The sequence below is a fragment of the Aplysia californica genome, unplaced genomic scaffold (genome assembly GCF_000002075.1).
Source record: "Aplysia californica isolate F4 #8 unplaced genomic scaffold, AplCal3.0 scaffold00196, whole genome shotgun sequence".
NCBI classification, from domain to species: Eukaryota; Metazoa; Mollusca; class Gastropoda; order Aplysiida; family Aplysiidae; genus Aplysia; species Aplysia californica.
In genome coordinates, this window is record NW_004797466.1 from 864,595 (window position 1) to 877,065 (window position 12,471).

Below are 12,471 nucleotides of genomic sequence, written 5' to 3' on the forward strand. Positions count from 1 at the left end.
GGGTTGGAGGGCAAACATCACTAATGAACTTGTTGGTACACTTATTTGTACACTGAAGGGGGGTGGAGGGGTGGACATGATGAATTAACTTGTAAGTACTCTTGTTTGTATGTGGATGTTGAATGACCTTGTAGGTACACTTGTTTGTACATGGATAATGAATGAACTTGTAGGTACACTTGTTTGTACATTTGGGGGATTGACATGATGAATGAACTTGTGGGTACTTTTGTTTGTACACGTGGATGATAAATGAACTTGTAGGTACACTTGTTTGTACACGTGGATGATGAATGAACTTGTAGGTACCCTTGTTTGTTAGTGCATGATGAATGAACTTGTAGGTACACTTGTTTGTAAAGATTGGGGAGTTGCCACTGGTACACGGCTACCTAAATCTACTGATTTTTTCCGGTAGGCCTAGTTAAGAGATTTTGGACATGTTCTACTGCCATACTGATAAAGGTGTCTAAACTACTGAATTTGTGATGGGCTCTGAGAGTAGAGGAAGAAATAAATGGCTTGTTCCGCTTCAAATCGTTCGTGTGTTTACGGACCGTACATCTCGAAAGTTCTGAACGTGCCGCATCATCACATCTACTCCATGTAGGTACCAGAAACTAAATTTTCAAAGTAGCTGTATGCCATATTTATCTTTACCATTTGAAAGGCCTATATCCACTGAGCATTTTGGTACCATTCTTTAACCTCAGAGTCAATTTTAAAGAAAATGGTACTGTGGAAACCATATATATCAGGCCCGGTAATAACAGTGATCCGGTAATAACAGGGGTTTTTAAAATCCCCGTTTTTTCCTACTCTTTGTCTCTATTAAAAGTTATCGGCAATAACAGGGCCTCATCGGAGCCCAACCGGTTATAGCAGGGACAAAGGCTTGTTACCAATGTGTGAAAAGTAAGAGAGAGAGAGAGAAATGCAGTGATGGAGCAAGCCCAGGCAAACCATACCACTGCAACTGCAAGCACACGCAGCGTGTGAAGCGTAATGTGTCACCAACGATGTCAAGCGCAAAAGAAAATGCCTTTCAATAGACAAAATATACGAATTAATCCAGGCTGTTGACAAAAAGCAAGCTCCACTGACAGAGATTTGTCGTCGGTTCGACATTCCACAAGGGTCGATTCTCACCATTATCAAGGATAGAGAGAAGATAGTGGCAGCGTACTCCAATGGAAAGTTTGCTCTGGATCGAAAGAAGATGAGACTACCCGATGCAGATGCTGTGGACCAAGCTCTTCAGATGTGAGGCAATGGAGAAAGTCGGTGCCAAAACCCCTGTTCGTGGGTACTTGTGGCAAGGGAAACTACCCATGAATAAGTACAGCTGGATTAGTCCACAAATGCTTACTTTCCTTGCATTTCTGATTTCACAGGGATCGGATATAACAGGACATTTTCTCTACTCCCACTATCCCTGTTATATCAGGTTTCCACTGTAGTTGTTTAAAATTTGATAAAATTTGTTAAAGTCAGTCACTGGCTGCAACCCCATGTTTGACAGACAATAAAAGAGTACCAAGTGCACTAAACATCTCCACAATAACAGAGTACAATCACTAGAACAAATATATGGAGCCTAATTTTTTTCAAGACTGAGAGATCATTACAAATCAGTATTTTATCGCCTCTAACACGATGATCTGTCGTTATTTTGACAAAAACACCGAACGTTGACCCCGCCGACGCCGCACCGGCCCCCGCGGCGAGCGAGTCGGCTTATACTGTAGTGTACCCCGCGTGCGGGGTCACATGCTTTCATAGTCTTTCGGAAGGATTGATGTAAAATAATTCCAAGCTGATTACATTATTCTAATAGCAAATAAACTGATCTTTTTATTAATACATTTTTTAAGCCGGCATTTTACATATTTTGTATAAAAAGTGATCTTTAAACATTTTGACAGCATTTTTAAAAGCTTTCTATTTAAACGCTAAAGGCCAAATTTATGTCACGGGAAAGCCCATTTAAAGCTCTACAGTTCTCCGCCAATGAAAAGATGGTATTTAATCATCGCTCGCTCTGGAAAGCACTAGACTGCACGCGTGTCAGATTTTGAACCGGCCGACCACGCATTCCGACCGCGAGGGGCTTCGCTTTCGTCGGCGATTCTCCAACTCCTAATAATCGGACATATAAACAACTTACACCATTGTAACGAGGAAAAGCTGAACTTTTACAAGGTGTACGGCATTTGGTGTTTTATAGCGAAAGAGCAAAGAAACAGCGATCGGAATTACCCCGATTTCACCGATACCATGCGGTCGGAAGGCCGTGAGTGCCCGCAAGGCCGTGTTTACACTACTTACTCCATCTGTTTTTAAAAATAATTTAGAAACTGAAAAAAAAAATTGGCTTATCAGTAGGCCTATTTCCGTAGCCAAGAATTCGCACTTGCCTCCGTAATAACTTCTTGAATATTTACGATGACTCTGGGCAATAAATTGTGATAGCAAGCTGCCAGATTGCACATTTCATACACTCAACCATTTGTCCCCCTTTGTATCCGTTGCAAGTACATCGGCTGTGTATTGTTACATGCAAATTGCTGGAAATCTGGCTAGTCACAATAGCTGATCTTCTTTCTTTCATTCATTCATTCTCTCTGTCTGTCTTTGGATCTTTGGTGAGGCTGAAAAACTGTGGGTTGATCAAGAAAACTGAATTTTGATTGTAGTTAGAAAGAAAATCAGTGTCAGAAAGAAACTTTTTTCAAATCTGTAAAGTTGTAGAGTGATTGTCTGTGTGTGAGGATTCTACGGCAGCAGGATAAGACCGTGTTGCAAGAAACTGATGCTAAAATAGAAAAATAAGTGAGGTTGTGACATTCGACAATTGAGCACGAAAATGGAAGAAAATTAGAGTACAGGCCTAATGATTGTTTCATCGAGAGTGATGTGCCGCTGGTGATGGGTCCTACTTTTTTTTCTCAACCTCTTTTGTTTCTGTGTGCCTGTCGTACGATTGTGTGGCCTCTCTATACCGGCCTTCGATATAACGACATCTTCTGTATAGCGACATTCTTCCAAGGTCCCGATTTTTTCCTTTGTATATCATTAGTAATATTTTTGGTAGCTTCTTTATAACAACAACTCTCTATAACGACATTTTTCTTCTGGACTTGACGATTTCATTATAGAGAGGCTGCACTGTACCTATTCCTAGCACTAAATGACTGTCTTATGTTTGTCTGATATACCCCACTCCCACCTTTTCAAACTTTACTGTATTTCCTTGTCTAATTCTTGTCTGATATCACTGCCCCCCCCCCCCCCCCTCCCCTCTCCCTCCACCCTCTCTTCCCTCCCCTCCCCTTCCAGTCTCGACTAGCAGTGAATGCGGTGACCTCTGGTGACTACGAGCGTCCCGTCCAGATCTCACGGTTCGTGAGTCAGCTGGACGCTGGGTTCCGCGTCCTGAACCTCAAGAACGACGCGCTGCGGAAACGCTTTGACGGCCTCAAGTACGACGTGAAGAAATGTGAGGAGGTCGTCTACGACCTGACCATACGCGGTCTGGTGGGCGCACACAACAAGGATTGAGAGATGGGCGACCGGTGGATGAACGCGACAAGGATTGACAGAAGGACCATATGCGGACGGTTGGACGCACGCAACAAGGATACACAGATGGACGACTGGTGGGTGAACCGTACTAGGATTGAGAGATACGCGACTGATGGAACACAACAAGGATTGACAGATGGACCATACGCAGAATGATGGATGAACGCAACAAAGATTGACAGACTGATGAACACAACGATGATTGACAGATGGATGACTGGTGGATGAACACAACAAGGATTGACAGATGGGCGACTGGTGGATGAACACAACAAGGATTGACAGATGGATGGACAACCAGGATAAATAGATAGATAAATTACACTTTATTGATCCTTGTAGTAGGGGAATTTTGGGTTACCGGAGGGAGGGAATGTAATGGAGTGGATAAATGGAGTGAGTGAGTGAATCGGTGAGGGTAGTTGAGAGGATGAGCGACGGAGTGAGTGAGTGAATGAGTCGGTGAGTGTAGCTGAGTTGAGCAGATAAATGAGGGAGTGAGTGAGTGAATGAATCGGTGAGGGTAGTTGAGAGGATGAGAGACAGAGTGAGAGAGTGAGTGAGTCGATGAGTGTTGTGGAATGGATAAATGAGGGAGTGAGTGAGTGATGGAGTGAATGAGTCGGTGAGTGTAGCTGAGTTGAGCGGATAAATGAGGGAGTGAGTGAGTGAGTGAGTGAGAGTAGTTGAGTGGATAAATGAGTGAGGGAGGGAGTGATGAAGTAAGTTGTTATTATTAATGTTTTTACTATTGCTATTATTATTTCCATCTTAATTGTTATGTATGATCACCTGATCACCATTTTTATGAATTATAATTATTATTATCATAATAATAATATTAATTATTATTATTATTGTTGTATAGTTATCATTATTTCTGCAGTGAGAGAAAGTGCAAATAAAACAAATGAAAATGAAAGAGAATTTAAATGCAAATGAGTTGAACAAGTTTTATTGTCATTGTTTCGATTATTTTGATTTTGAGAAAGAGCAAAGTGAACTTAAACTTAAACAGAGGCTGAGAGACGAGTCGGGTAAGGCAGAGTGTGTTGAACTCACTGAAGGAAGTGTGTTGAGGGGAGTGTGTTGAGCTCAGTGTGTTGTGCTATGAGGGGAGTGTGTTGTGCTATGAGGGGAGTGTGTTGAGCTCTCTCTGTGGTTTTATGCACCCCGCATAATTTAGCAAAATTTGATCATTTTTGGTCTAATTTCTGATAATTTTCCTTACTTTATCATTCTTTGTTAAAATTAACAGAATCGCATAATTTCACATTTTTGGACTCAGTTTGCATAATTTCAGAATTTTTCTTGCTTAAAATGATGGGGACAGATTGAGGGGAGTGTGTTATGTTAAGGTAATTGAGGGGAGTGTGTTGATGAACTCAGTGAGGGGAGTGTGTTGATGAACTCAGTGAGGGGAGTGAGTTGATGAACTCAGTGAGGGGAGTGAGTTGATGAACTCGGTGAGGGGAGTGTGTGTGTCTGTGGGCATTAAAATCACCTAACAGAGTGAAGGGTTTTGGGAGCTGGAGCTTTAAATTGAAATCATTTTGTTGAGTTACGTTGAGGCGGGTAATTTGGTGGGATATGTGGGTGGTTGGCGGGTGCTCTGGTGTGGTTTGTTTCTTCTTTCCTGTCAGAGTCAAACGTCTATCGTCTTCATCTCCCCTCCTTCTTTTTTGTGTTTGTTACTCTCTTGTAACACCTCTAATCTTCGGCACCTATAAACTATATGACCTTATTGTGTTGCAAGTGCCGTAAAACTCTTATTAAAACTAATATTACTAAAACTTGGTGGGATATAAAAATACAAACGGAGCAGATCATGATTGGTCTGTGCAGGGTTATCGCACAGAAATAGTCAGGAGGGTCGTCCTAAGATGTACTTGTCTGTGAAGTGTGTGGTTCTCGGTGTAGATGGTGGTACCACCGGATGCAATCTGGTTCTCCGTGTGAATGTGATGATACGCAGCGAATCCTCTTAAGTCTATGGTTGAAGCCGATGCGAACTTTGTCTCCTGGATACAGGCCACAAGTGGGCTCAGTGTGGCCTGTAAGTTGTAAGTGTTGCAGTTCTGCAATGGAAGGTCGGAGTCCGAGAGAGGATGGGGAGGGACACCTCGCACTCCATCAGAGGGATGGGGCGTGAGGAGGAGAAAGGGATAGAAGAGGGGGGGGAAGGGAAGAAGAGGGGGCGGATGAAGAGTCCTCCCCCAGGACCGCGATGCGGTTATAATAATAATAATAATACTACATAAAATAATAGTAATAAATTGCATTTATATTATAGCGCATTTCCACAAAGAAGTACTCGATGCGCTGTACAATAATACAAAGAACGTTTGCAGCTCTCAGCTTCTATAACATAACTGGCCTGTGCCACCTCAAAGGTAAGTACCACGGAGGTAGTAGGGGCCTTTTTCTTGTGTGCACAAAGTCTCCTGTTGACCGCGGGCACTGGGAAGTTGGCAGTAGAGGTGTCGGCAGTAGAGGTGCTGGACTGTCCCCGTGGTTTTATGCACCCGCATAATTTAGCAAAATTTGATCGTTTTTTTGCATAATTTCTAATTATTTTCCTTTATCATTCTTTGTTAAAAATAACAATCACATAATTTCACATTTTTTGCTCAGTTTGCAGAATTTCAGAATTGTTTTTGCATAAAACCGCGGGGACAGGCTGGAACACTTCATGACTGGCCGGGTGGCCTTCCCATATGACCGGCCAGGGACCGGGGGTCGCGATTGGCGGGAAGACTGCTTTGCGGGCTTCTTGAAAAGAGCAGCCATTATTTTGCACTTTGCACTCTTGGATTACGCGTTCTTGGATCCACCAAGTCGGGCAATCCTTGCTGAAGGCTGTGTGCTGGCCTTAGACATTTGAGCAGCAAGGACTAGCCTTGCATTCCTTCTCAGGATGCCCATTCTTGCCACAGTGAGGACACACGGCTGCACATCGGCATCGCGACTGGCTATGGCCAAACTTCTGACACTGAAAGCAGCGCGGGGGGTTTGGCACATAGGGTCGTACGTCCAGGACAAAAGTATGTAGCAAAGTCCTTTTTTAAATCCAAATAACTTATGCCTATTTTTGGGTTGGTGATTACACTTTCAGAAATGAATATAATAATATACAATTTTTCGTCTTTTCCACGCTGCAGTAGACAGCAACTTTCTTTTTAAAAGCTGGAACCGATCATTTAAAATCGTAATCACTTAGGTCAATTTTTGGGTCGGTCGTTACACTATCAGTAATGATTATATAGTACATTTTTTCGTCAATGCTAAGCTATTGCAAACCTCAAATAAGCTTATTCTAGAAATTAATTTTAGTCGTAAATGCTGAAAAATATCTTTTTCACCAAAAAATTTAATCACTTATGTGAAATTTTGGGACGGTCGTTACCCTTTCAGTAATGGTGGTAATCTATTATTTTTTTCTATACTTTTTTGTCAGTGCCAAGCCATTGTAAACAACAATTAACTTTCATCCAGAAAAGCATATTCGTCTTTACAGCTGTAGACAGTTTGGTCGTTCTTTACACTTTCAGTAATGGGTTTAATGTATATATGTATTTTTTTGTCTGTGCCAAGCTGTAGCAAAGCACAATCGTATTCTAGGACCTAATTTTTGTCTCAGCTGCAGAAAAAGTCCTTTTCTAATCGGACTCCAAATCACTAATGTCTATTTATGGGTTGGTTTTTACATTTTCAATAATGGAGGAAATGAACATCTTTTTGTCAGTGCCAAGCTGTTAAAAAATAGTCGTACTTTAGAAGTTAATTTTCGTCTCAGCTGGTGGAAAAAGTCCTTTAAAAAAAATCCAAATCACATAGCTCGTAATAATAAATGGAGTACTTGTACTTGGGTAAAGGCTCCAGGTTCCATAAATCTTTGTAAAGTATTCTCTCAAAAGCCATTTCCTCAGTCATTTCCCTTCATCTCCAGCCATTGCTCCACGAGTCTCATTAAACGATCGTTTGTTTGGTCTAAAAGTTTTGGGTTTTTTTAATAACGGAACATCACCTCACAAGCAAAACGTTAAAGACATATAAGAGACAAAACACAGTTGATTTTGAAGGTAGAACACTCAGTCACAATACTAGAGGAGTCCTCTTTTATGAAGTAGGTAACAGCAACCCGAAATAAGTAGCCTACTCGAGTAAGGGAAACAATTGCCTTTAAAAGTCTTGTTAAACAACAGTAAACAGAAAAACAGAAGAGCCGCTTTAATAAGTGAAAGACAAATCGAGCAAAACTTTTAAATGTCGAAATATTAGTTGATGTTTCAAACCTTAGTAAGCCCTTAGAAAGCACATTTTTCGAAATGAACAAAATGACCGATAGAAAAATATTCTAAGCAAAACCATAATGTAATATAATTATTAGTGCACCGATTATATAAACGAATCAAGATACTTGATCGATGAATATGACATGTTAGGTGGTCCCTTGTCACTTGTCTCTTCTCTTCACTTCATGTCTTGTGTTCGCCGCTATGGCGGTTTTCTGCAAGTCCATTCAATTGGGTGATAATGATAATTTAAAAGTATCCCTGAACAAAAAACGATCACCAAAAAATCGAATAAATAGACGTAAAAAGTTCACAGTCAGTATTGAATGATAACAGCCAAAGATTGTGACTTGTTGATTATAATAATATACCTGGAATTTTTCTGATGCTGAATACTTGTAAAATAGTAAGCACGCATACGGTGAGAGCTATGATATTATTGAAAGTTTCCAATTGGCATCGTTTAGTTATTTAAGGAGATGTCGAGGATTAACAAATAAAGACCGGATGAAGGGAAATCGGATAATGCCAAACCTGAGGGAATATCGAATAATGACCGGTTGGATATTGATTAAGATCAGGCAAAGAAGGTGTCAAATAACGATAGGAAGTTAGACCGAATGACTAAGACAATGTGGTATCGAAAACTGACCAGACAAAGATGGTATTGGTAAATGGCATGAAAGGAGGTATCGCATAATGAGCTATAAGGAACTTTAAAAGATATCGAGCAATAACAGATATGATTGTATCAAATAATGATCTGGCAAGACATCGAATAATCACAAGGTAAGACAGGTATGTACTAATGACAGGTAGGTATCAAATAATGCCAGGAAGGAAGGTATCGACTATAGTCCAAGCGTGGATTTATCAACGATATCGAGAGATACCGGATAGACTGCGAGTAGGTATCGAAGAATGAGACCCAGTGATGTACTAAACCGGTAAGGGTCGTATCGAATAATGATTGGTCCTGGAAGTATCGACTAATGAACAGGCATTGGAAGTATCGAAAATTTACCGGGCATTAGAGGTTAGGGTTAGGGTTAGGGGTGGGTGAAAGACTCCCCAACCTATGTATCAGCCCGGTACGTCCATAAAACGTAATCATCAGGCTCAAACTCCAATCACACCATGTGAAGTCTCTGTGACACCAATAACTTTCAGAATTATATGAACCTTTCTGACCCGGCATCCATCCAACCCAGCAGAAAAATCGAGGACTCTTCAGTGACGGACAAGACGTGTATCCTGATGAGTCACGGAGGTGAGCCCCACCAAGTTCTCCCAAGAGGTCAAACAAACCAAAGTTGGAGCTGGTTGACCCAACGCCTGTCTACAATAGCTCCAGGAAAAGGAAAAAAGTAGCAATACTAACATCTCCAAACGGAAGTGTAAGAGGTAATGCCAGTTGACTACCATTGATTTTACAATGTATTGGGAAAGTAAAAAGACTCACATTCTTTTTATTCAAATGTGATTTTGTTTCGTCTTTGTAGCTTATACTTTTTCATTGTTTATTATACAAGAACTCAAGGGTGATAAATAATGAAAGTTAAATGCACAGGAAGAAACAAACCCCAGCTAGGCGCAGCCAAACAATACATTTTACTATAGTCTCTCAACCGTGCCCCAGACAATAAGATGCAAATTAAGTGACCAAATTAATTTTAAATCTTATTATAATTCAGCCGAGAATCGAACCCATACTCCCCCCCCCCCCAACCACGATCCAGAATAGAACCCCGAGACCAAAGTGTGCTATACCAAGACCATGCTCTTGGGGGATATCAAACAAAGCCTGAGGTTTCTTACAATACTGAAAAAAGTCTTGTCCTGTAGTTTGGGTTGGTTTGGGGTTTTATTTGATATTTTTGTAAACATATAAAGGTCATCTCATCAACAATTCTAGTCATACAATTAATGACCTGACACGTTGGCATATTTCACATAGTACAGCTTAATTTTCACACTGGCAGAAATACAGTGCCCCATCCCATCCCTCCTCTTAAATAACCTAATAATGTTGATAGGGGCGTGAAATCTTTACCATTTCATATGTTCACAGTAATGGCCTTCAGACACCGGGTCAACGACTTCTCCTAGTACCGGTCACCTAATTTCAAATATTATTAGGCGAGAGCCCTGCTAGAATGTTAAAAATATGAAGTCTCCATTAAGAAACGACAGGCAACAAAGTTTGAACCCACACCTCCCAGTAACCAGGCTTACACTCAACCATTAGGGTTAATTAATTTACTGACAAAGGTCCAGTCAAAGCTCTGAACTTGTCATTCTAAACCATTTTGTTTTTTGGGGTCTAGTAACCAAAAAAAGCTGTCTTCGTTATTTAAGCATCTTTTCAAACCAAACTTTCCCAAGATAGGTGGTACTCTCCCAGAAATAAATCAAAATGTTTAAAAACGAATTATCTCAAAGTGTTTTGTTTAACAGGCGGCCATGTTGAAATTATGCAATACTTAGGAAAATCTTAGAATTTTGAAAACCAAAAAGCATATCAATTTTTTAGTAAGTATCAAGTTTAATCATAATAGTTATAAGTACTTGGCTGGGGTTTTTTTTTGGGTTTTTTTTTTGGGGGGGGGGGGGGGTTGTATGCTTCCAATATTCTGGAATTTCAGGGGGTTTAATTAATGACCCTATTTGTACAAATTTTAAACGCAAAATCAATTTCAAAAGCAGATGTCTGAAATATTAAGTAAATTTTACCAAATATAACTAGCCATGTAACTACCAAATCTGCACATACTTGGAAATTTTCAGTACAGTATCTTGATTAGTAGCTAAGATTTTAAGACTTTAGTGATGAAGGGTCTCTCAAAAATAACGTTTTGGGGAAAAACGCATTAAAAAATGTCATTGTGTAATTTGAGTGTTTGTTCCTTCTAGAGGTCCCAATACCATATGCACTGTTATTTCTAATCACATACAATCTCAGTTCTGTACAGTTACAAATAACCTCATTTATAGAAGTTTAGTGAACCAAGTAGACACAAAATATAACCACAAAAAAAGAGAGAGGAAGAGTGAACAAGGCAGTCGTTTTTGCAACAGGGAGGTGAGGTGGCTTGAGACATATTTTCACCTATTTTATCAAATTTTTAAACCGCATGGGCCAGACAATCTAATTCAGCAATGATCAAATGTGTGCTTTCCAGAAAATCAATAATATCATCGAAAATTGACTGAAAACCTTAGTAGATTTCTAGCTAGACCCCTTTGCCAGTCAGTTTTCATTAAGATATTAGTTTTAATACTAGCCCCATACTCACCGTCGTCCATGTAGATCTATACTTGTTACTAACAATGTTAGGCCAATGACAGCGAACAGTAGCACTCAGCTGCACCTAACCGACTACATGACGCCTCGTGTCACGGCTGTGCGCGCCAGCGTCATGCTTGAACCGGCTCAGTGCAGAGAACGGGCCACCTGCATTGTGCTGCACTTTATTTGTCATCCCATAACCGTCTATGCGCAAAATAAAACTATCGGTTGTGATATTTAAGAAAAAGCAAATAGTATTTGGTGTCAACTCTTATAACCTTTTGTACCGAAATACATAATATTTCGCTGCGCGTTCTAACAATACTCAGGGTTTTTTTTTTTACTTTCCTGTACAATTTGCCTTTCTGCATGTAGCCGGTTTGTGAATAACACCGACAATATACTTTTGAGAAGGTTGGTATGTGAAAAGATCAGCAGCTGCTGGGGACGGCAAAAAAGCAACAAAACAAAACAAGAATAAAAATCCCAGCCGATGGAGAGGGTCAATAGTTTTTTTTTTTTTTTTTTTAAATAAGAAACACAGCTTAGGAAGACGATTGGTTAAATATTTCAAAAGTTAAAAGCACAGCTAGTACAGCAAGTGAAGACTGTTGTTAAATTATTGGGTTTTTAAAAAGTAAGTTGAGGCAGTTGGTCTAAAAGACAAAAAAAAGCTGGCAGAGGCGTTTGGTTATTAAAAAAAAAAAACAATTCAGTTAATTGAGCTAAAAGAACAAAAACAAAGTTCGTGTAGACAGTGTGTAGGGACAACAGCGGCTCTAGTTGTGATGGTTAGGACAGATGCAACAATTAAAAATCAATCAATAAATAAATAAAAATATAAGACAACAACAAATACAATCCGTGCCGGCCTTACTTTAAGCACGCCGGCATAAAGCCCGTTGCAGACTCAAGCACGCTAAACAGCTCTTACTTTTACCGAATTTTTGCTATATAAATTACACGCCTTTAAGCACGGTAACTTCGGCTTGAGGCACGCTTCATTTACAAGACAGTCAATATTGTCATGATGACCCATCGAAGTTTGAACACAGTCTACACCTCAGCAGTGAGTGCGTTATGAGAAACATAAAGAATGCAAGTGATGGAGTCACACACTCACACGCATGAAGAGGAAGGCAGAGAGATGCACACAGCCGCGCGCGTGGCAAAGCAACACACCAACAAAAAGATACAAAGAGAGTCGGGGAGACGAGAAAAGGAGGCTGGCTGCAATTTCCCATTTGACCATCGCTGTCCATTAATCCTGATTGTGTATCACGCGCGAGGTGGGATGAAGGC

General features: G+C 40.3%; 1 protein-coding gene across 1 annotated transcript in view; it reads left to right on the forward strand.

Annotated features, from left to right (window-relative positions):
- LOC101846353 (translin) overlaps positions 1-4,518 on the forward strand; it is a 15,394-nt gene extending 10,876 nt beyond the window's left edge. The window contains exon 7 of the mRNA XM_005098907.2: positions 3,340-4,518. Within this exon, the coding sequence (XP_005098964.1) occupies positions 3,340-3,561 (222 nt within the window). The 3' untranslated portion in view covers positions 3,562-4,518. The remainder of the gene's footprint in view (positions 1-3,339) is intronic.
- The last annotated feature ends 7,953 nt before the right edge of the window (positions 4,519-12,471 follow it).